This window comes from Oncorhynchus nerka, linkage group LG26 (genome assembly GCF_034236695.1).
Source record: "Oncorhynchus nerka isolate Pitt River linkage group LG26, Oner_Uvic_2.0, whole genome shotgun sequence".
Classification (NCBI taxonomy): domain Eukaryota; kingdom Metazoa; phylum Chordata; class Actinopteri; order Salmoniformes; family Salmonidae; genus Oncorhynchus; species Oncorhynchus nerka.
The window spans coordinates 14,695,105-14,719,837 of NC_088421.1; the positions used below are offsets into that span (position 1 = coordinate 14,695,105).

The 24,733-nt window shown below is 43.9% G+C and overlaps 2 protein-coding genes across 2 annotated transcripts in view; one reads left to right on the forward strand and one right to left on the reverse strand.

The window, feature by feature from the left end:
* Nucleotides 1–23,887, reverse strand: part of LOC115103506 (dedicator of cytokinesis protein 7-like) — a 42,589-nt gene extending 18,702 nt beyond the window's left edge. The window contains 21 exon segments of the mRNA XM_065010130.1: nucleotides 1,485–1,660; nucleotides 1,886–2,050; nucleotides 2,301–2,532; nucleotides 2,682–2,768; nucleotides 2,844–2,945; nucleotides 3,158–3,296; nucleotides 3,531–3,601; nucleotides 4,590–4,707; nucleotides 8,719–8,881; nucleotides 9,026–9,119; nucleotides 10,164–10,294; nucleotides 10,544–10,700; nucleotides 10,957–11,037; nucleotides 13,961–14,110; nucleotides 14,359–14,425; nucleotides 14,651–14,736; nucleotides 19,093–19,432; nucleotides 19,585–19,653; nucleotides 20,018–20,193; nucleotides 20,875–20,959; nucleotides 23,720–23,887. Coding sequence (XP_064866202.1) covers nucleotides 1,485–1,660; nucleotides 1,886–2,050; nucleotides 2,301–2,532; nucleotides 2,682–2,768; nucleotides 2,844–2,945; nucleotides 3,158–3,296; nucleotides 3,531–3,601; nucleotides 4,590–4,707; nucleotides 8,719–8,881; nucleotides 9,026–9,119; nucleotides 10,164–10,294; nucleotides 10,544–10,700; nucleotides 10,957–11,037; nucleotides 13,961–14,110; nucleotides 14,359–14,425; nucleotides 14,651–14,736; nucleotides 19,093–19,432; nucleotides 19,585–19,653; nucleotides 20,018–20,193; nucleotides 20,875–20,959; nucleotides 23,720–23,769 — 2,739 coding nt within the window. The 5' untranslated portion in view covers nucleotides 23,770–23,887.
* LOC115104231 (uncharacterized) lies at nucleotides 6,261–8,329 on the forward strand. The gene is made up of 4 exons (XM_029625539.2): nucleotides 6,261–6,806; nucleotides 7,495–7,644; nucleotides 7,756–7,866; nucleotides 7,977–8,329. The coding sequence occupies exons 1-4, from the start codon at nucleotides 6,501–6,503 to the stop codon at nucleotides 8,016–8,018; spliced, it is 609 nt and encodes a 202-aa protein (XP_029481399.2). The 5' UTR covers nucleotides 6,261–6,500; the 3' UTR covers nucleotides 8,019–8,329.
* Nucleotides 23,888–24,733: the final 846 nt, after the last annotated feature.

Sequence of the window (24,733 nt, forward strand, 5' to 3'; positions counted from 1 at the left end):
CTAGAACATCATATCACATCAGCCACCACACCGACACACAGGCAGCCACAGGCCATGGGGGAGAGAGGGAGCAAAGGAAGGTTAGGGAGGGGTGGAGACAAGGGTCAAATTAGAGGGAGGAGAAGGAAGGAAGGAAGGAAGAGAGGGAGAGAGGGACAGAGGAGGGGAATAGCGAGGGATAGAACACAGAGTGACAGACAGACATAGGCACACCACAAGATTGCATAATTGACAACAGCGGTAGAATCAACCAACCATTGGCACAGACAGGCAGGAATCACAAGCATGCACATCAAGATACGACACTGGAGGGTCACTACAGCAGGACGAGGGGAGTCTGATTGTATGTTTAGTCACAGGAAACACGTCGGACAGACATTCAGCGTACATTTAAACAGCCAGAATGCCATTTAACCCCAATTTGAGAACGTGTCTATGTTTAGACTGGAAGAGGCAGCAACACTATCATAAGCACACAGATAACATATTCAGGAGTTCGTCACATAGTGCCTTTACTTCCCCAACTAGAGGAGAAACAGAACAGGTTGTATTTACAATGGCTAGACAGGACAGAGTAGGTTGTATTTACAATGGCTAGACAGGACAGAGCAGGTTGTATTTACAGTACCTAGACAGGACAGAACAGGTTGTATTTACAATACCTAGACAGTACAGAGGACAGAACAGGTTGTATTTACAGTACCTAGACAGTACAGAGGACAGAACAGGTTGTATTTACAGTACCTAGACAAGACAGAGAACAAGACCATGGTGCTTGCCTACGGAGCTGTGAGGGGAACGGCACCTCAGTACCTCCAGGCTCTGATCAGGCCCTACACCCAAACAAGGGCACTGCGTTCATCCACCTCTGGCCTGCTCGCCTCCCTACCACTGAGGAAGTACAGTTCCCGCTCAGCCCAGTCAAAACTGTTCGCTGCTCTGGCCCCCCAATGGTGGAACAAACTCCCTCACGACGCCAGGACAGCGGAGTCAATCACCACCTTCCGGAGACACCTGAAACCCCACCTCTTTAAGGAATACCTAGGATAGGATAAAGTAATCCTTCTCACCCCCCCTTAAAAGATTTAGATGCACTATTGTAAAGTGGCTGTTCCACTGGATGTCATAAGGTGAATGCACCAATTTGTAAGTCGCTCTGGATCCAGAGCGTCTGCTAAATGACTTAAATGTAAATGTAAATGTAAACAGAACAGGTTGTATTTACAGTACCTAGACAAGACAGAGAACAGAACAGGTTGCATTTACAGTACCTAGACAGGACAGAGAACAGGTTGTATTTACAGTACCTAGACAGGACAGAGAACAGGTTGTATTTACAGTACCTAGACAGGACAGAGAACAGGTTGTATTTACAGTACCTAGACAGGAAAGAGGCCATGTCTAAGATAGCTGTATTACCGGAGAGGAGCCAACGAGAGAACTCAATTCAATACCATTTGATTTGTATTGGAGGTAGAACTGACCTTGCTGGCGATGATCCTCTGCACCTCCTCGTCAGGTGAAGTGGGGGTGCTGGCCAGGTCAGGGTTGGAGTTACTGATGCTCTTGGAGCGGGCCAGGTGAAGGGTGCTGGGGCGGGCCGTTGCCCTGGACAATGTGGCGTACTGGATGGGCAGCTCGTAGGCCGGGGTGGCACCCCCTGGGTCAGGGAGAAGAGGAGGGCACTGATACCAAAAGACACACTTGTGCTCATTTTAGTAGTTGAGTGAGAATTCTCCAACCACAAGGTTAAATTAATCACACCCAAGCACATCCGAGACATGGATAGATTAAAATACTCTTCCTTGAAAGCATTGGGATTAACATCATTACAGCTGGTGTGGAGATATAGTGAAACTTCAGTGCCTGCTGTTCCATTCCTCACCAGTAGGGGGCATGGCAGGTTCAGCAGTGGGCAGGTGGAAGCAGTAGTGGATGTAGGAGGCCAGCAGGTTGTTCCTGCCATGCTGGTCCTGGTTCCCCTCCAGGTTCTTATGGATCTGGTTGACCAGCAGGGACATGGCCTCGAACGCTGCACGGCCCAGGTTCACTGAGAGATGGGAATGGAGAAAAAGAGGCAGAGATCACACCTGGGTTTGCACTTTTGGGACTGTTCCATTTATTCCATTGTACAAGGCAAGCTCAATCGAGCATAGACGTAAATGATTTGAAAATGTATCCTAGATCCTAGAATATTTGACCAGGAGTGTTTCTGCGGGAGAGATGAGGATCATGAAAGAGCCATGAGGGATGAGTCAATCTAAGATGGCCGCCCTCTGTAAAGTCGCCAAGCCACTCACCGATCTGTCCTGCGATGACGGGCGGGTGGACGATGAGCAGGATGAGTTTGGAGAGCAGCTGGTGGAGGAAGCGGACGCAGGTGTCGAGTAGCGCCCCCCGCAGGCCGGTCATGCTGGCCTTCAGCTCAACCTCCACGTTGGCCTCACTGATGATACAGTCCTTCAGACGGAACGGGAACGAGTACTCCTCCAGGACATAACACAGGGTGAAGAACTTATCCAGGTGGGGGTCCTAAGAGACAAAGTCACATTGGGGACGGGGGGACGGGGGGGGTTATTCATTTAATTTACAATCCCATTGACTAGAGGATTAGAGAAAGTGAGGTAAAGAGAGAAGTGAGAGAGAAAGAGAGAGAAAGAGCGAGCGAGAGAAAGAGTTACCTGAGTGTGAACTGAGGAGGCAGCTGTCACCTCCACATTGAACACCTGCTTGTGATTATCCACCCACTTCATGCCTGGAAGCTGCACCTGCAATACACACATATTACCTACATCAAAACTCAGCCACACACAGACCAAGCATACATGTGCTCACACACTTACGTCAGGGGTGAGGACGGAGTAGCTGGGTGGTGGTTTCTCCACAGAGACGGGCAGACTGAAGGAACCGGTCCGTAGGCGGCCATGTTGCATCAGAGGAATCCACTGTGGACACAGACAGTTTAATGCACATTATTACATCACTGATAAATAAAAGACACAGCACACTGACGACACTTCTAGTGTTTCAAAGGCCTAAATATTAGTAGCTTGTAACTGAGGTATGTAATGGGTAGGGAGGCACCCTAACTTGGGTCCATAGTTTTCCCTGGTCAGGTAAGTGGAAAAACCTCTGGGTCCCAGTGAAGCGTACTCACGGTGTATCCCACGGGGGTCTCCAGGGGCGTGTTCTGTTTGGGCTGACAGCTGATGTGGTAGAAGGTGAACAGGAGGTGGTGGTTGTCTGTCAGGTTGGCTGGAATCTTCATCTTCACCTCCTCATAGAACTCTGGAGACCTGAGGGGAGAGAGAGAGATAGGTGAGAGAGGGAAGGGGAGGAGGAAAGAGAGAAAGAGAGGATGAGTGTAGAAGAGAGAGAGAGGTGAGAGAGGGAAGGGGAGGAGGAAAGACAGAATGAGAGGATGAGTGTGGAAGAGAGAGTGATAGGTGAGAGAGGGAAGGGGAGGAGGAAAGAGACAGAAAGAGAGGATGAGTGTAACAGGAAAGGTGTGGAAGGGAACAGGCTCTTACTTGTCATGGTAGATGACGGGTGAATAAGTCTCTGTAAAGAACTCAGCACAGCTGGATTTCCCAAAGATCACCTATTATGATGAGAGGAGACAGTGTTTATTGGATCTATGCCCATGTACAAAACATCCCCCCGTACCACCTTTTGCCCTCAGAGCATTCTTGATACACAAGGGAAACTGTTGAGTGTGAAAAACCCAGCAGCGTTGCAGTTCTTAACACACTGAAACCGGTGCCTGGCACCTACTACCTACCTCTGACTGGCACATATACACAATCCATGTCTCAAGGCCTAAAAATCCTTCTTTAACCTGTCTCCTTCCCTTCATCTACACTGTGAATTTCACAACTGACATCAATAAGGGATCAAAGCTTTCACCTGGTCAGTCTGTCATGGCCTAATGTTTAGTAACTCTGTATGTCCATAAAGGAATTGACCAGAATCCTTCTCAGAACTGCTATGTAAATAACATGTCATACTAAATTAGATGTAACCTACGGTTCTTTAGCATTACAGTTGGAAGTCTTTAAAATTAGGTCATTTATAATTAGCTGGTTTCTAAACATCATTAATTGAATTTGACCGTTTTTTATTTTTATTTTTTACATTTTATGGACTGGGAATATGTCCAATAGTTGTTTAGAAGTCTCCACAGGGCTCTTTCAATGGATTAAGACATTGTTGCCAGGGTCCCAGATTAGATTAGGGTGTGTCCTAAAGGCTCCAATCGGATTAAGAATCCACTGCACTGAGACTGAACAACACCACAGCTTTCAGACAGGAAGTTAATTATGTAGTAAAATCCCTCCTCCTGTTTGTTTTAACCATCACAAAATGTTGGCTGTTTCCAAAAACCAGGAACTAGGGTTACCTACCCCCAACTCAGTTAAACACACTGGACATTCTTGTAGAGTGACCTACTCGTGGGGCACATCATATTTCACAGCATCAGGCTTTTCTTTGTGAGGGGGACGCCATTGTCCTGAGAGCACGGTGTTTCAAATCTGAAGAGGTTTCCTGTTTAGCGATTGGTGGACTGGTGAAGCAGGCCAACCACTCACCGGCATGGCCAGACTGGGATCCTCTCCTGCCATGAACTGCACCTTGACAGCAATGTTCCTGACTGAGCCCTGCCGACTGCTGAAGTTCAGGCTCTGGGGGTAGATATACAGCAGGTTCCTGGAAGTGGAGAGGAGGAGGACAAGATGAGGGAGAAGAAAGAAATAGCAGTGAATTTGAATTCCATAATACAACCCGGAAGGTATAGAGGGGTCATTACACTCTAGATTCAGCTCAGCTAACCTACACGCTGCGGCTGTCTGCCAACATATCCTCCCTACTAACTAACGCACGGACCACAGGGAGCATGCATGGTCAAATCAATTATATCTGGCATGTGACTACTTACCACATTTCTGGAACAAAAACAGAATATCTAGCCAAAATTAGAGGGTAGTATTAGGTAATCGCCGCAGATTTATAACAAATCAAAGATAAATCTTAACAAATACGCCTATAAAAAGTGAGAAGGATTGGGAAAGAGAAACCATGTGAGACCTAGCAGGGTGTGAGTGACCTTCAACTCCTGTCCAAGTCAAACATGTGAAAGAACATCCAAGCATACCAGTATATTCCAATCCAAAATATAATTTGTTTATCAAGAACATTGCTAATCTATCTAGTAAATCAAATCAAATCAAATTTATTTATATAGCCCTTCACATCAGCAAAAAGTGCAACAGCCTAAAACCCCAAACAGCAAACAATGCAGGTGTAAAAGCACGTATTCACACACTCACAAACAACACAGAGCAGTGGGACATATTGCCATGGTCTGATGGTCAGCCCAATATAATACTGTGCCCGGTTGCATAAAACATCTCAAGTGTTTCTCTTAAGGATTTACCTTAAGGAATAATGTTCCCTTAGCTAAGATAATTGCTGAACGGCGTTTCAGAGCCCCTCAAACGTTTCCCATAGGTAAGGGCATACTTAAGGGGTTTTACGGTAGTTTGAAGGCATGTGTGGAAGAAAAATTCTGGTTACCATGGAGACGACCTGGTTTACTGACTGAAGGTCTTGTCAAAGAGCATTTATTTAGGGAGATTGCAAAATATAACTTATACATTCAAGACAGGAGAAACAAATGAAACACATTTATTTGAGTTACCTTTTCCTCAACTTGTTTCTATTACTTTCTAAAACATCAAGCTAACTTACAGAGTAGGTAGCTAACTAGCCAGATGGCTTTGTAGCCATTGATTGTGCACCTTCCATTGTTTAGCTAAGTAGCTAGCTAGCTGGTTGATGTTTTCCTTTTGCAACCAGAGCAGAGGAAAACATTCACCTTCACAAATGCTGTTTACATTGATATCCATACTGAATGAAGCACTTGAGGGACCTCATGGGCACCATTAACTTTTTCACTTAATTTAAGAGAGAAGTTCACCTTAAAATGTTTTGTGAATCTGACTTAAAAAGTTAAACTTCAGATGTTTTATGCAACCAGGCCCTTGTCCATATCTACCAGGACAAACAGAGACTCAGTTGATGTTAATGTAGGTCATGTGTATTTGACACCTGGAGGCCTGACAGAGTTACTCCAGAGGTTGGGTTGAATGCCAAGGTCAGCCTGACTAAGGCCACAGAGCTGATCTGTGATTGGACCACGACTGAGCTAATGTTTCACAGTCATTTTGAACACCCAATATAAAAGAGCCGGATCATTACTGATATCCGATGTGAGACTAAAAAGATACTACAGACCTGAGGCACTTATACATACAGCTGAGAAAATGAACCCAGGGAAACGTTTTAACGACAGCTGAGGATCAACAACACCCTTAATAAAGCTTTAAGACAAACAGGCATAGCAAGGGGCACTGGGCGATTCTCACGAGATTTCAAGTCGATGGTCTCTCTGAAGAGATAAATAAATAATCTCTCTATATAGCCTCTGTCCTCAGGTCAGGATGAGGGCCACACTACTCTGCCTGCTGTGTATGGCCATGTGTTTAACAGGGATCCCAGCCAGCCCCGTCCGGAAGACCCAGAAGAACAACCAGGCTGCCCCCATTGATGACATGAACGTGCTGATGTACGGCGTGCTGCAGTTCAGCGAGACCCTGCACCACGTCTACGAGAGCACCGATGCCAAGTTCGCGCGGATCGAGAGGTCGCTGAGGAGACATGAGGAGAGGCTGGAGAGGCTGGGCCAGGAGGCAGGCCAGGCCGCAGAGAAGGACAGACAGATGAGACAGGTGCTAGGACAGATACAGGTGAGGAAACATACTCGTCCTGCTCTGACGAAGGTCTACTGTGAACGGAAACCTGCCAATTAAATGAATGAAATGTGCATAGATCTAAGTGTGCAGAGGCTTTTTATTCAGTAGAATTTGGATCTTGCACATTACATCTACTGTACACCTGACAGAGTAGCTATCTATATACTGGAGAAAACATACCCAGTCAGACACGTCAAACTAACTCTGACAGTGTCATCAATTGGTAGATGCGTTTTGAGAGGGTTAAGCATCTAAAATTATGATAAATTTGTGGATTTCACTCCACAGAGCGACAGGTCAGACAGAGATAACCCTGCTTTGCCAACAATCTGATATCCCAGTCAGTCAGATAAGCTCTATTCCTCTGGGCTCCAACAGGGAGAGAGAACAGCTGAACAGACATTGGAGAGCAGCTGAACAGACACCATTGACTATTTGGCTGAATGGGCCAATAACTGCCATGAACCTGAGCACTCAACTATCTGGCTAGCTATTCAACATAAACACAGAGCCATGTACATATTAGTTTTGTTTACTCAATATAGATCCTAATGTTCTGAGAACAGAGGGAAAGTGAGAATGACATTGGCCAGCCAGTGTATATTGAGGCCAAGGCAGTTTGAGCAGCTGGTCTAAGATCAGTGGGAGGGAGAGGATTTCAAGCCAGATGCTCTTTTCCAAGGGCCAGATGGCTGGGCTGCAGTCAAAGGCTGAGGAGGCCAAAGGCAAGGTTGCCCGGGTGGAGCAGGAAGAGGGAGAGCTTAGGACCACGGTGATCAACCTGGAGACATACCTTCAGAACTACCCCCCCAACGGCATACAGGAATTAAAGGTAAGGTACACTTCTCAATCACACACAGATTATGCCAAACAATCCAATGCCAACACACTCAATATGTTCTATTCCATTCATAAATTCAGATGTGCGTTTGTGTGTTTTCAGGATAGGGCGTTAAAACACTCCAGTGTTCTGGAGGGCCTGCTAACATGGACACAGTTCCAAAAACAGAGCATTGAGAGTCAGAACCAACAGTTGACCAAGCTACAGAAACTGGTGGGTATAATAGCTGTACATAGTTTGAAAAATTCTAAATAGAATCTGCCCATGATTGTTGTAGTGATGGGCGCCGTGTTTGACTAAGTTTGCTTTGCTTTTTATTTCAGAGTGAAGCCAGGAGACAGCCAGTCCTTCGTCACATCGCCTGATGGTTCCACTGAATCTCAACACCAGCTACTATAGCTACTGAAACTACACTCCATGACTTTACCCTGGTGCTTAAGTACCCTGTCTACTCATACAAGCATAATTCACACGGAACAAATACTCCCACCCAATAAACTGAATTACAATAACATTACATATTTATACCACTGTATTATACTTCTGAATACTTTTAATTGTGTTTAACACATGCCCTTTTTTATATGTACATGTTCCTTATTTTAATTCTAATTCATTCGTACTGCTGTCATTTTGTATATTTTGTGTGCAAATAAAAATCTGAAAATATCATTTCTGAGCTGTGGTATGTGTGATCTATGACAGTGTATAAGAGTCTACTGATCTGCAGGTGGTGTGAGGAGTGTAGCCTGACCTGTAGGTGATATAAGCAGTGTAGACTGACCTGTAGATGATATAAGTTGTGTAGACTGACCTGTAGGTGATGTGAGGGGTATAGACTGACCTGTAGGTGGTGCTAGCGGTGTAGACTGACCTGTAGGTTGTGTGAGGCGTGTAGACTGACCTGTAGGTGATATAGACTGACCTGTAGGTGGTGCTAGCTGAGACCCTGTTGTGTGATGCGTGTAGACTGACCTGTAGGTGATATAAGCGGTGTAGACTGACCTGTAGGTAGTGTGAGGGGTGTAGACTGACCTGTAGGTGATTTAAGCTGTCTAGACTGACCTGTAGGTGGTGTGAGGGGTGTAGACATAGCGGGCAGGGAACTCCAGCACCTCCTTGGTGGGGCGCACCCTCAGGTCAGGGTAGGGCTTGACATGGAGCAGCTCAGGAGACAGGCAGTAGTGAGGAGAGTCTGGGGCAGGAGAGATGTCTATCTTCAGCTGGGCTAGGGACAGAAGGAGCAGGAAGAGAGAAAAACAAGGTTACACTAGTAAACCTAAAATATATTCTCTATTCAGCCTATAGACTTTGTGCAGGTGACTGTATATAAACATATATGTGTGTGCTGAGGAGGTACTGTAGTAGGTACCTGTGACAGGTCTCAGTCTGCGTAGGACAGAGGACGGTCTGCGCATGTCTGCCAGAAACTTGTAGAGGTCTTCATCACTCAGCCTGTCCCCCTCCTACAGATACAAAGATCATAGTATATTGGCACACAGACACAAACCACACAGACAGGTTACAGTGCCTATAACAAGTATTCAAACCCCTTGGATTTCTTCATATTTTTCTTGTTACAAAGTGGGATTTTTTATTTATATTTTATTATGTCAGAGATCTACAGAAATACTCTGCAATGTCAAAATGGAAGATAAAATCATATAAAATATAAATTATGAAAAATACATGTTGATTAAAATCAGTATTCACCTTTCTGAGTCAATACGTTCAAAACACCTTTGGCAGCCATTACAGATGTGAGTCTTCATGGGTAAGTCTCATAAGAGCTTTGCCCATCTGGATTGTGCAATATTTGCACATTATTCTTTTCCAATTTCTTCAAGCTCTGTCAAACTGAATGTTGATCTTTGTGGCAGCACTTTTTTCACATCTTGCCATACATTTTCTAGGATATTTAAAGGGATAGTACAACATTTTGGCAAGCAAGCCATTAAACTCTGCTTTAAAATCACAATTGGCCTCATGGTGCAAAACCTGAGTGGTTTCCTTCCTCTCCAGCAACTCAGTTAGGAAGGATGCCTGTATCTTTGTAGTAACTGGGTGTATTGATACACCATCCAAAGTGTAATGAACAACTTCACCAGGCTCAAAGGGATATTCATGCTCCTTGGTCTTTGTGGTTGAATCTGTGCTTGAAATTCACTACGTGACTAAGGGACCTTACATATCATTGTATGTGTGGGGTACAGAGATGAGGTAGTCAGTCAAAAATCATGATAACCCCCATTACTGCACACAGAGTGAGTCCATGCTACTTATTATGTGATTTGTTAAGCACATTTTTACTCCTGAAGTTGTTTAGCCTTGCCATAACGAAGGGGTGAATACTTACATAACCAAGATATTTTATTCATTTGTATTACTTTGTAAACATTTCAATCCCACTTTGTAAAGCAACTAAATGTTTTAAGAAATCTAGGAGGGGTGAATACTTATGATAGGCACTGTACACCTGGGTAGCACAAACACACAACATTCTGACTGACCTGTTTGAAGAAGTTGGTGACTGTGAGAGTGGCTGGACGGAAGGTGGCAAAGTTACACATGTCCTCTCCCACACTCATCCGCTCAAACCCTTTCTTCTTTCTCTCGTTCCATGTTCCATGGCCTTTCCGCTCTGACAAAAAGACAAGTCATCCGTTTAGACATTCAATAACAATTATTGCATGCTTATTATGAAATTATGACACTTTTGTTACATCCACAATTCAACAAGAAGTGTCTGAGTGTGACTGATGTAAGGAATTCCAACGTGTATTTCCATGTGTATATGAAGAGAGAATCTGTGTGTGTGTGTCTGTGTGCTTGACATCCTAACTGTGATTAAACCAGGGGGTGTTTGGTAGAGGTCAGAGGTCATAAGTACCAGAGTCAGAGTCGGGGTCGGAGCGCTCCAGCCCCCCCACACTGCTGACGATGTTGACCAGGTGGATGGCCGTCCAGGCGAAGGGCATCCTGTACCTCCCCAGCCTGCTACACGACGTCTCCGCCTGCTGACGCAGCTTCTCCAGCTTCTCCTTGTGCTAAACAGAGAGAGACTTGAGAAAGGCCTTGAGAAAAGGCATCTGCAAGGTGATACTGTAGTAACGTTTTAGAGTTTGTTGGACATTGATCTACAGAATAGGGAATTGCAAATATTGCAGTTGTCTGACTAAGCCGAATTGAGAAATGCTGATGGCTACCCAGCTGGACAGAGTCCCATGTGCATGACCCCATACAGGCATGTACACATGCAAAGAAAAGACCAATAGAAGATAGATACTATGAACTTACTGTTACCTTTGATGAGTCCGACTCTTTCATGACCATGTAGGGTTCACAGGATTCCCCTATGTCACCCTGCTGAAGGACTTTCTCCAGCTGAAACACACACACACGTGTGTAACGGTGTACATTGCTGACCTGACCGTTATTTGCACTTGGTGCACACACATTTCTAAAGCAATATATGAACTGCAAATATTGGATGCATCTTCAGAATAACTCATGTCACATTCACTAGTTAAAGACAAATAGGTCGTTGCACTTCACTGTCACCTATGTGGCAAAGCTTACAGAACTTTATCTAAAGTAAATAAGTGATATAATGCAGCCATGATAAGGTATTGCAAAGTCACTTGGCATGAATCATTCTGGTGGCTGAAGGATATTCCACTGATTTGTCTGGGATGGCTCAAATACAGTTTACACAGCATATTGGCCAGTGTTACCTTGTATTGATTGTCCTGTGTTACATAAGGGTTGGTGTTAATAGCCAGTGTTGGTGTTAATAGCCAGTGTTGGTGTTAATAGCCAGTGTTCTATTGCAGGTTCTGTTCTTCAATTGATTGATTAATTATTCTTATGCTACACAAAGATAACATACATTTTTCTAAACTAATCCAATCTGTTAGTTGGACTAATTGCACCCGTTACTGAAATGATTGTTCCAGTTTAGATGGTTTAGGTCGTCTCACATCTGGGTCCTCCTGACCATGGCAGTCATTCTGAATGCAGGTTGTGGGTGAAAATATATCTCCACTCCAGCTTGATTCCAATGGAGATTACACCAATTTGCAAGCCAGCATAATTTGAATTTGCAAATAAAACTCAAAGAATAAAAAAAGGAAAGTTTTACATCTTCCTAAGTCTGAGGGGGGTTTAAACCTTCCAGACTTGGAATTGTGTCAACTCACCACACAAGTCTTCTTATTGCAACATAGAGTTTAAATGCACTACAGAGGAACAATGGGTACATATTGAAGATGTGCATGCTTATCCCCAGAATCTTTTTACATGTCTATTTTCAAAGGATAAAACTGAGAACATTAAAAAGCAGCAATACATAGATTTTTGGGCAACCCGACCTAATTCACGTGGATATGTCATTCTCATTGAAAGCAACTCTAAGAAGCGGTAAATCTGTTCTATGTACGCTATTTCTATGCTGACTGTTCTTAAGTTTCGTTTTTGCGTCTTTCTTACTTTTGGTTTTGTGCACCAGCTTCAAACAGCTGAAAATACAATACATTTCACAGCGGTTTAGATAGTACAATAATTAGCTACACTACACTTGTTTGTTTTGCCCTATTTGAGTCAGAAACTGATATTAATATGATAGGTAAGATATAGAAACCTTAGAGAGCCTATGTAAAATATAACTGATATTGGCACAAGACTGCGTTAATGTTGGAACACAACTAAATTACAGTTCATGAAAATGTATGCTTAATCCAGTATAAACTAATGTATAGAATGTCTTATACAAGAGATAAAATTCACTAATTTTACTGTATTAACGGCAGAGAAATGTCTTAATTTTACAACGGGTAGGTCTAATCCTGAATGCTGTTTGGTTAAAACCGCATTCCAGCCGGTGTCTATTCCACAAGTCGCCTCCGGCTAAATCTATGACATTGAAATACCTTTATACTCTGTTCTATCTGACAATCCACTGTCTCATCAGCCCAGATGAAACTTGACCTCCAATATAAAAATCATCTAGACATTATCTCATATTTACATTTAAGTCATTTAGCAGACGCTCTTATCCAGAGCGACTTATATTTCTTTTAGAACAACATTTAGATTTCAACAGCAGAGATTTGTATAAACCTTGCTGTCTGTGTCTCCGACATTTGCAAAAATTTTTAATATTCAAAATTCAATCTCCTGCTGTCCCATAGTAATGAACGAGTCGGGACGAGACAGACAGGCAGCGTTTCTATGCAAGTCAAAATCATGAATCAGCTGGCTTCATTTTTATGGATATTTACAACAAAAAAATCAATTGAAAAAAGGTCAAATGGAAGGACAGCTAATTTGCAGTCTTTCCAACTTCAGTTTGAAGTGATTGTGTTAGCTGTGTTGTTGGCTAGCTCCTCTGAACAACAGTGTCCTGACGAGAGAACACATTTTCTATGCCAGGCGAATTCACGCATCATCAGCTCATTGTTATGGATGTATCTAAATAAATGGCCACTAGAAAACAGCTTAAACAAATGCAGCTACTCTGCTGTTATTCTGGCTGCTCCTTGATGACATGACTGCAAGTCAGCCACAGTTGGCTAGCAAGCAAGAACATTTATAACAAACGACTGGGTCGCGTTCAAAGATACGGTTTCGTATGTTTTGTGCTGTCATTTGTATGTGTATGTTTTGTAAAAACAAAATATATATCGTACCCCAAAAATATTTGACTTGCACACCTGATGTGGCCTGTATAAATCATGAGTTGCAGGCCACTGTATTAGGGTAAAGTAGGCCCTCAAAATAAGGCTTATAAAATATGGATTGTGTTGTCTTCAATAATGTAATTTTAATGATAACATATGGGATCTCACTTAGTGAAGGCTACAGGACTGAAAATGAATGAAGGCAACAGCCATGTCTTGATCACTAACAAATACAGTCATGGGTGGTAACTCTACAACTCACACGAAAGGTAAGGCACACAGGGAAATATGCAAATAAGGCTTTACACTAAGCAAAGTGTTAATTTCACACCGAAAAGTGTGGAAACGTATTGTCACTTGAACAGAGTTAAATTTAACACTCAGTGTTTATTTAACAGCGGAGAATTTGCTGTGTAATTCAGATCACACCTAAAAAACATTGTGGTAGGTGGATAGAAGATACAAAATATTTTATCTTTAACAGTTCATATGGACAGGACTAGGGGTTTTCTCCTGAACATGTGACCAGACCAAGACACAGTCCTACAGAGTGTCAGTAGTTTGTAATGTGACATAGAGCCTTCTCTGGACTATGTATGTGCCCCCCCTAGTGGCCCTATGTCCAGTACCTTGATGACCAGGAAGATGTCTGCAGAGGGGTACGTGATGGAGAAGATGGCTGAGCGGGCTAGGGTGGAGATGGCTGTGTGGGGCGTGTGGAGGCGCAGCAAGCCCTTCATCTGATCGGAGTTCAGGTCAAAGTGGAAGTCCTCTGAGATCTGGGAGAGGGAGGAGATGAATGTCAAGGGATATTAATTCCGTTTTGACTCTGAGATTTAAAGCACAAGACCTTTGAGGCATAGTAAGAGCTAGAATATTAGAATAATGCAATCAATAATGCAATCATTAGAATAATGCAATCAGTCAAAGCTTGAGCTCAGCATGACATAAGCATAATATGATCATTCAAAAATAAACATGCTCTATATGTACACAGTCTAAACATTTCTAGAAAACTCATGAGTACCTTTTTCTTTTCCTTGACATCATAGAGAGCGAGGGTCCCAAATATTGGCTCAATTTCTATTTCAAATCTGTAGGGGGTACAAAAAGCACATGTGTTTGGATGAGAAGGAAATATGATTGATCAATTAATAAAATGCCCAAATGTATTTACTATTGTGCTGACCTGAACTGTGACTCAGCACTTTACATTAGTGTGGAAAGGGTATAAGTGAAAGAGTGACCAGGGTATAAGTGAAAGAGTGACCGACAAAGATCTTTTTAGGAACGGTAAGGACAGACAGGTGGTCACTCACTTGAGGGACAGACACTTGACCATGATCCTCTGACCACAGTGTTCTTTGGGGACCTCTGGGACAGAACATCTCTCCACAGCCTCATCCTGTCAGACAACACACACATAGCCGTGAGAACATAAACAGGACGGCAACATTTACACAGCCAGACGCCATGGCAACGTTGACACAGACACCACAGTAGTGTGTACACAGACATAACGAAGGAGGGAGAGAGCGTGAGAAGGAGACAGAGTAGGGCTGGGCGGTAAACGGTATACCGGTATTGATGCACGGACCGGTTTGGGCGTTTACTTTACCTTCTCTAACGGTATTTGAATGTTTTGTTTGTTAAATGTGATACGCCGTGTGTAACGTCCATTTGTATAGTTTACTCCGCTTCTCGAGTTCTCTCTCCGTGCCGCGTTCCACAGAGATCTAGCCCCTCCCCGTCACACATGGAGCGCATTTGTTGTTCTTCGACCACAAGACACTTATGTTCCGTCTGCATGGTCAATGCAGCACATGCAAAATATGTTTTGAGCACATACACATATTTTTTTTTACTTCACCTTCATTTAACCAGGTAGTTGAGAACAAGTTCTCATTTACAACTGCGACCTGGCCAAGATAAAGCAAACCAGTGCGACACATACAACAGAGTTACACATGGAATAAACAAACATGCAGTCAATAATACAGTAGAAAAAGTCTATATACATTGTGTGAAAATGAGGTAAGAAAAAAGGGAGGTAAGGCAATAAATAGGCCATAGTGGCAAAGTAATTACAATATAGCAATTGAACACTGGAGAGATAGATGTGCAGAAGATGAATGTGCAAGTAGAGATATTGGGGTGCAAAGGAGAAGAAAAAATAATAATAACAGTATGGGGATGAGGTAGTTGGATGGGCTATGTACAGGTGCAGTGATCTGTGAGCTGCTCTGACAGCTGGTGCTTAAAGCTAGTGAGGGAGATATGAGTCTCCAGCTTCAGTGATTTTTGCAGTTCGTTCCAGTCATTGGCAGCAGAGAACTGGAAAGGCAGCCAAAGGAGGAATTGGCTTTGGGGGTAACCAGTGAAATATACCTGCTGGAGAGCGTGCTACATGTGGGTGCTGCTATGGTGACCAGTGAGCTGAGATAAGGTGGGGCTTTACCTAGCAAAGACTTGTAGATGACCTAGAGCCAGTGGGTTTGGCGATGAGTATGAAGCAAGGGCCAGCCAACGAGAGCGTACAGGTCGCAGTGGTGGGTAGTATATGGGGCTTTGGTGACAAAACAGATGGCACTGTGATAGACTGCATCCAATTTATTTATACAATAGTCAGTTTTACGAGGGTGTTTGGCAGCATGAGTGAAGGATGCTTTGTTGCTTTGTTTGCGAAATAGGAAGCCAATTCTAGATTTAATTTTGGATTGGAGATGCTTAATGTGAGTCTGGAAGGAGAGTTTACAGTCTAACCAGACACCTAGGTATTTGTAGTTGTCCACATATTCTAAGTCAGAACCGTCCAGAGTAGTGATGCTGGATGGGCGGGCAGGTGTGGGCAGCGATCGGTTGAAGAGCATGGATTTAGTTTTACTTGCATTTAAGAGCAGTTGGAGGCCACGGAAGGAGAGTTGTATGGCATAGTTAACAGTGTCCAAAGAAGGGCCAGAAGTACACAGAATGGCACAGAAGTTAGCAGATGTTATTGCAGGCGTAGCGAAATGCTCGTAATGACAATGTTGATGACATCGATGTGGTTTTCTATTTGCTTCTTAATATAAATGAACTAGGGTTCCAGAATTACACTATTATTTTGTGTTTCTTACATCTAAGACATCTCGTTTGTCTTTTCTTATAGCAAGTTGGACCTAAATTACGTTAGTCGCTAACGCTAATCACTAGTTAACTGGCTAATAACTGTACTGAATCAGAACAAACATAACTAGCTATACAGCCCGATAATACCAGGGATGGTGTATACCTCAATCAGCATGTTGTCTGTGCAACAGTATCTTCTAAATCAAAGAGGAAAAAGCGAAGCATGAATGTTAACTACATGAAGTAGCTAAATTAAAACATTCAAAGTAGCCAAAGATTATAGGGTCCCCTAGGAAACACTTACCAAACAATTTGGTTCCTACTCCGTCACAATAACTCCTCCCTTGCATTTTTCATTCATTGTCATGTCAAACAACACTTTGTATTCAAAGTGCCACTATCATATTCAAACTACAGAATTAGAATAATCATTCCATTTCCATGACTCCAACAGTTCCCGAGTGGCGCAGCGATCTAAGGCACAGCATCTCAGTGCAAGAGGTGTCACTACAGTCCCTGGTTCGAATCCAGGCTGTATCACATCCGGCCATGATTGGGAGTCCCATAGGGTGGCACACAATTGGCCCAGTGTCGTCCGGGTTTGGCCGTCATTGTAAATAAGAATTTGTTCTTAACAGACTTGCTTAGTTAAAAAAATAAAAAACACATGTAATTGTTTTTTAATGTTCACACAAGTGCAATTGTAACATTTTGTAAAACATAAGGCCTAGATCGTTTGCCCATATCATGCAGCCCTACGTGGTAGTGTGGAAATTCTCAAATGAGTGCAGAAATTGATGGAAATAATTGGTTGAAGTTGAATAGAAGTGTAAAACAATCAGAATGGAGAAAGACCCATTGAAATTACTTAGAATGTACAGTGCTTTCAGGAAAGTATCCAAACCCCTGGACTTACACTCAGGATTACAGCCTGAGTGTTCTTGGGTATGACACAACAAGCTTGGCATACTTGTTTTTGGGGAGTGTCTCCCATTCTTCTCTCCAGATCCTCTCAAGCTCTGTCAGGTTTGATAGGGAGTGTCACTGCACAGCTATTTTCAGGTCTCTCCAGAGATGTTCGATCGGGTACAAGTCCGGGCTCTGGCTGGGTCACTCAAGGACATTCAGAGACTTGTCCCAAAGCCACTCCTGAATTGTCTTGGCTGTGTGCTTAGGGTCATTGTCCTGTTGGAAGGTGAACCTTCACCCCAGTCTGAGGTCCAGAGCAGATTTTCATCAAGGATCCTTCTATGCTTTGCTCTGTTCATCTTTCCCTCTTTCCTGACTAGTCTCCCAGTCCCTGCCACTGAAAAACATTCCCACAGTATGATGCTGCCACCACCATGCTTCACCGTAGGGATGGTGCCAGGTTTCCTCCAGATGTGACGCTTGGCATTCAGGCCAAAGAGTTCAATCTTGGTTTCATCAGACCAGAGAATCTTGTTTCTCATGGTCTGAGAGTCTTTAGGTGGCTTTTAGCAAACTCTAAGCGGGCTGTCATGTGCCTTTTACTGAGGAGTGGCTTTTGTCTGGCCACCCTACTATAAAGGCCTGATTGGTGGAGTGATGCAGAGATGGTTGTCCTTCTGGAAGGTTATGTGATCTCCACAGAGGTACTCTGGAGCTCTGTCAGAAGGACCATCAGGTTCTTGGTCACCTCCCTGAACAAGGCCCTTCTCCCCCGATTGCTCAGTTTGGCTGGGCGGTCAGCTCTAGGAAATGTCTTGGTGATTCCAAACTTCTTCCATTTAAGAATGATGGAGGGCACTGTGACACAATCCTGTCTCGGAGCTCTACCGACAATTCCTTCGACCTCATTGCTTGGCACTGTCAACTGTGGGACCTTATATAGACAGGTGTGTGCCTTTCCAAATCATATCCAATCAATTGAATTTTCAAAATGGGGACCACAATCAAGTTGTAGAAACATCTCAAGGATGATGAATGGAAACAGGATGCACCTGAGCGACATTTCTAGTCTTATAGCAAAGGGTCTTAATACTTATATATTAATACACTTACAAAAATTTCAAAAACAATGTTCTCTCTTTGTCATTATGGGTTATTGTGTGTAAACTGATGAGGAACATTTTTAAATTTAATTTAATACATTTTAGAAGGCTGTAACGTAACAAAATGTGGAAAAAGTGAAGGGGTTTGAATACTTTCCAAATGAACTGTATGTGTTGCCACCCTAGGGTCACACACTATTTAAAGCAAATGTAGAACTTTAATTAATCAAAAACATAAAATAACGTCAAATACCCAAAAAACATTATATATTTTTCAAATACCTTAATATTATATTTTGGCCATATCGCCCAGCCCTAGAGGCAAGATACACAAACAGATGGTCACATGGCTGGGGAGAAGGCCATGGTACTGTACATCCACTTCATTGATATGGTTCAATGTCTATGGTGGAACTGCCTGATTTTCAGCAACAGAATCTACATGTAATTAACTTTGAAACATTTTTATATTTTATATATATATATAATTAAGTTTTGATATAGTTTCCATAGCTTTCTATGTTATAGCTATATCATTCTACACAAAGTCAGCTAGCACTTCAGCAACACATGCTGAGCAACAACTGAGCCGAACAGAAGTGAATAGTGAATGGATGATAATATTATTATTTGGGACTGACCTCGTCGGGAGGAGGGAAGAGCCCCAGCAGGTCAGAGTGGCGCCCCTGCAGGCGGGCCTCAGCGTTGCGGCGGTCCATGTCCTCTGCAGCTGTGCGCTCTAGCACCGAGGGCAGCAGGGCGTCCGGCGACGAGTTCTTCAGGTCAAAAATACTGGAGGCCCAGCTACCCCGGGGCGTGTCATCCAGAGAGACTGACCGCCGCTTAGCATCGTCCTGGTCATCCTGGCGGTCAGTGGCCGCAGCCTCGTCCAGTTCAAAGGTCTGCTTAACCAGCCCTCGCTGCCTCTCCCTCTGGCGCTCAGAGTTGTGGGGGGTGTGGGTTGTACTATAACGCTGATACCTACAGACAAGACAAAATACATTATCCTCATCTTTTAATCACAGAGATAATGCACATCATGGGCACCATTGCAACCAAATCAATTGTAAATCAATGTGGATAAAGGAATGGAAAAGAGAGAGGCATGGAACACATGATAGAGGGACACTCACTTCCTCTGAATGATCAACCAGTCATCTGTGTAGACAGCCAAGGCATCTCTCACTCTTGGGTCAAAGGTGCTGTGGAAAAAACACATGAATTATATAGTATGACATAAATATTACAATGGCATAAGAAAGGTACAGGGTGTTCTGCCAGTCCAGTAGAATGACAATGCTGTGTAAAGTGTGTCAAGAAGTGCTAGTTATGTGTGTGAGCATGTGTGTGTCAGTCTTACCCTCTAGATTATTTTCTAGGCGGGGCACAAAGGAATTCAACACAACATCCAGGCCCCTGTCTCCAAAATGACCATTTGAAACCCATTGAAGCCAAACTCTTTTAGGCAGGTGGAAACAGAGCTAAGCAAGGGGCCATAATGATAGGGGAAACACTGCTGTGTGTACTGTAAATAATGTACATAGTATGTGTGTTAGTGTGACTCACTCCTCCTCGGGCAGAGGGGGCTTCAGTGTAGTACACTCCCTGTCCTGCAGGAGGAGCTCCAGGTCATCTGGGGGGAACTCCATCAGCTGTCTGAGGGGGCCAGGCTCCGCCCCAGGGGCGTGGCTACTCACATACTCCTCATAGTCCACAGGCTCCACCACCTCTGTCAACGGCACCTGACAACCAATCAATCAATAACACACAACAATCAATACCTGAGGTGCATTCCGTTTGCTTGAACGTTTGCGGAACAGTTTGTACTGAGCGACACGTTTCCTTGAACAGACCGAGATAGGTTTGACCCGTTCGGTGGGTGTGCCTTGAAGCAATGAGTGACATATTTAAAAAGGGCAGCGGTGCATTTTGAACCTCAACTGGTCGTTCAGTAGAGCACCGTTTCTGTTCAATGTAACAGTTATGTTCTGAACGCAGCCCCGGAGAAGCATTATATTCATACACCTGAACATTCCACCAGGACCACAAGCTACAGGCCACACCGAGATGGTGAGCAAAGAAGAGAGATGGATAATATGAGTGATAAAGCCTACGTCGCCTACTTCGCCTCGTCGCCTACGTCGCCTACTTCGCCTACGTCGCCTACTTTTGACACACCTTTTTATGTAACCTTTATTTAACTAGGCAAGTCATATACATAGACACTGGCTCCACTTCAATGAGAGCACTGCGGAGCTCGCCTTTTTATACACAAGTAGATGACATCCTAAGTGGTTGATGACCTCCTTAAAAGTTGTTTGTTTCCAAAGCAGTAAATTCAACTCATCCGTAGAAAGTCCATCCTCATGTTTGACCTAAGACAAGGTGATATACCTAAAAACAGAAAACACACTGCTACTTACAGGTTGGTGTGCTCCTCGTTTTTTGGACAGCTGAGGGGAGCCGTACTCTCTGGATACCTGCTTCCTGACCTCTGCAGCCACCGTCCTGACAGAGACGGACAGGAAACGGTAGAGTTCAGTTACGCTCAAACAGGGGAAAAACGGTTTTTCATTCACAGCTGTATCTTCAGGAAGCCAAATAGAAACAAGTCTAGACATAATAAATACCAGAATAGCAATCCTTCTGTCAGTGGATAAAGAGTACAACTAAATTGAGTACAACTCAACTACTAATTTGATGTCCAAACTTGCACGCGTTAAGATTCGTATGCAAATATGCTCCATAATCTAGACACTCAGCTAAAATCTCTCCAGCGAGGTGCCAAAAATCGAATTGCCTCACCATTATCATGCACATGCAAATAAGCAAATTAACATAAGCCAAACAAAACCCTTGCTGCTGATAACCCAGAGTTAACCCTGCTTTAAACCATTATGAATATGTAGGCTACTCCCAGACGTAATGCTAGATGGATGTGTTTTATACATAATTATGTGCCTGCCTTAGATTTCATAATAGCTTTCCAGTTTTGACTTCTTATCAGATGTGAGCAGCCATGTATGCTATCCATTCTCTCCCCACTACGCAGTCCCCAGCAGCTGGTACTAGAAGCAGTGCTGAATGCCAGCAGCTGTTGTGAATGGGAGTCAAGCCGGATCTGTGGGAGAAGAGAGGAGCGGTGGGCCTAGTACAGAAACCAGGCAGAGAGCCATAACTCTCTCACTGCCCCTGGCCTGGGCCTTTATAGACTAATAGCAAATGGGAGGCTTGGAGAGGGGGGACAAAGTCAAACTAGGCCCCCAATCCTCTCAGAGACACAGCATGCAGCTGCTCTTCCACAACCTTATAACGGACTGGCCATCTCATACTCTCAGACTCTCCCACACAGACATGCACAGTTGCACGCACACATAACGCTTCCGGAATTCCCTGGTCACGGTCGCTGTGGTCAAACTATGTCTTCATTCCACATGTTAAATGCTACTGCTCTCTGCTTCAAAAGGTGACCCTCAAATGTCATTTCCCCCCATGACATTCTACACCCCCCCCCCCCCCAGAAATAACTCTGATACCCCAAATCACACAACCCTTTTAAGCTGGAACTCTACAACAATCTTTTGACAGAGGCGTCAGTCACAACAATATGTTTGTGATAGTGTTGTTCTACCATTAAAATGTGCTACCTTTTCCAATCCCCACTTTAGACAGGATAAAGGAAAAGCTATCGCCTCCAAGGGTAATAGACGGAACACCCTGTCACACCCTTTCCTGCATCCTGAACCGATACAATGGACTGGCTCCCACTGAGGAGAGGGAGAGAGAAAGGACTGGACGATAACAGAGTTGGGGAGAGAGGAGAAACTGTAGCAATGATTAGGCCTAAGCTGTTGAATTCAGCACTCTACTCGGTTACTACTAAGTTAGGCAATAGCCTAGTAGTAGGTTAGCTGCTACAATTTGAACTAGTAGGCTGCCAGTCAACATTCAGAGGGAACAGCACCATTCACCATTAGCTAGGCTAACTCAATATGATAATCACGTGAGAGTGAGAAACATGGGTACATACCATAGTGAGTATAATAAGTCTGGTTGGGCCAGTCGGAAAGTCATAATACGAGACACAAGGTACGGGCCTGTTGAGGTGTTAACTGTTTCGGACTGGACTGCTGACATTCCAAGATGTCATTGAGATTTCCTCCCTGTTGGTTTTGATGTGACATGTTCACCTGCATGTCTCTAATAAAATATCCAGTCTGCTCTCAGGAGCCTCCAAGGGCCACGCACCCATAATATGAAGGAGGTTCTCAGACGATTCTATGAAGGCTGCAAGGTGAACAGCTAGGCTAGTGCTTTTTTTCTGAAAGTGTGTGTTTGTGTGTGACGGGGCGTGGCGGAATGACACCTGCTATTAGCATGTACTACCATGTATTGCCTATACCCACCCACCATGCAACAATGGCTTAGCATGCCGTTCCCTGATCAAGACTTTGATGAACACAAGTATGAACTCAACAATGGTGGAACAGGAAAATGCATCATGTTATGCAAGGTGATAGTTCGGCTATAGGTCTGATCTAACTCTGTGGATAATAATAAAGATACTGTCCTCGGCTACTTGACTTTTCCACAGGAAAAGGGGAACTCCGTCTTGCCTACTTCTGATTTCATTGTGTAGCAGAACTCCATAAGAACTAGACGAATGGAACGTTTCAGTTCCATCTACAGACCTATCCCCAGGAAGAGTTCTACACAGTATGACTTGAACTAGGAGTGACAGCACAGAGGATCAAGCTGAGTTAATTTGCAGCGCAACAATATTAGAGTAACCCAACCCACGCCTTGTTATCCCACAGGTCGACGGGAAAGCGAACTCAACGGCTGGTATGACTAGATAACTACCAAGTATAGTTTTTTTAATCCATTTTACCTGTGGCTCCTCAAGATAATGTAAAATACAGTAATTTAGGTAACTAGTAGCCAACATGTTTGATGGCTCGAGTGTCAGCCTACCAGCAAAAGGAGAACTGTGATCTAGTTAACGTTATCTGTGTGTGCAACAAAGAAACAATCGCAAGTTATGAAAAATCGTTTTAGTTTTCTAAACAATGGCAGGGTGAATGATAAATTCACATTTAATTCGAAGTCCATATGCTGAACAATAGACTGGCCTCCGTCTGTCTCAGTTCCTATTCAGTCTGCGCGGTTTACGATCAGTGATGCCCTTAAATCCTGCACTACTCGGTATGTCCGTCATGTCACGCGAACTAGCTGTCCTACAGAGTACATACAAATTATGAGTCTCACCGATTAATTTTGTGAGCAAATGCCCTCCTCTCGTTGGTTGAAGATGCCATTTCGCGTCCCCATTTAGTGTAGTCTTCGAACTATTCTCTCTCTCACACACTCCTGCACTTCGATACGTTTGTTGTCCTGCTGGAGTTCGCTTCCTTGTATCACCACGCCACGGTGCCTATCCCAGTGTTCCTCCTAGTGGTTGGAAGCAGAAATACAAGGTTGTGTTGTATGGGATCGTCCGCAGTGCATTCAAAATTCTCACCTGACCGGTTTCAGTAACGCTGTCACACGCCCGCGAATGGCCCATATCCTCAACAGTTGGGGTTTCATTAGTGTGAAAACTGAGGACGTTTGCTGAACAGCGAGACCTACTTTAGTTCAACATGTATACCAAGTGAAAAACACAACGTCAAGGCCCTAGCTACCTGTCAAAACAAAAGCAAAACACTACAATTAATGCATAAATTCATAAATCACACTGCATATATTACAGGCCTATAATACAGATATGGATCTGCAGTAGGCCATTTTTTTGTTTTTATGCACCCATTGGGGAATTGGGAAATCTGCAGTGATGCAAGTAGGCAGGTGCAACACAGTAGGCAGGTGCAACACAGTAGGCAGGTGCAACACAGTAGGCAGGTGCAACACAGTAGGCAGGTGCAACACAGTAGGCAGGTGCAACACAGTAGGCAGGTGCAACACAGCAGGCAGGTGCAACACAGCAGGCAGGTGCAACACAGCAGGCAGGTGCAACACAGCAGGCAGGTGCAACACAGCAGGCAGGTGGCACCTGAACAAGGTCAATATGTTTTAGCTCAAGGAGGTTGAAGAGGATGGTAAACTATCAAGCAATGCTATCAAGAGAAAAGGTTGGGTTGTGAAGTACTAGGCTAGCCGGCTAGGGATTAAATAGATTTATAGACTACTGTTCAACTGCTAGGCTTTTTTGAGCCAATAGACCTAGGCCTGTGTCAACCAGACAGATGACTGTCGTCTGATTCCCCTTTTCCTCACCCGGCG

Excerpts from the sequence above, each read along its gene's own strand:
- LOC115104231 (XM_029625539.2), top strand. The coding sequence starts at position 6,501 with ATGAGGGCCACACTACTCTGCCTGCTGTGTATGGCCATGTGTTTAACA. Across the intron at positions 6,807-7,494 it reads AGGTGCTAGGACAGATACAG|GGCCAGATGGCTGGGCTGCA; the intron begins GTGAGGAAACAT and ends CTCTTTTCCAAG. Across the intron at positions 7,645-7,755 it reads ACGGCATACAGGAATTAAAG|GATAGGGCGTTAAAACACTC; the intron begins GTAAGGTACACT and ends GTGTGTTTTCAG.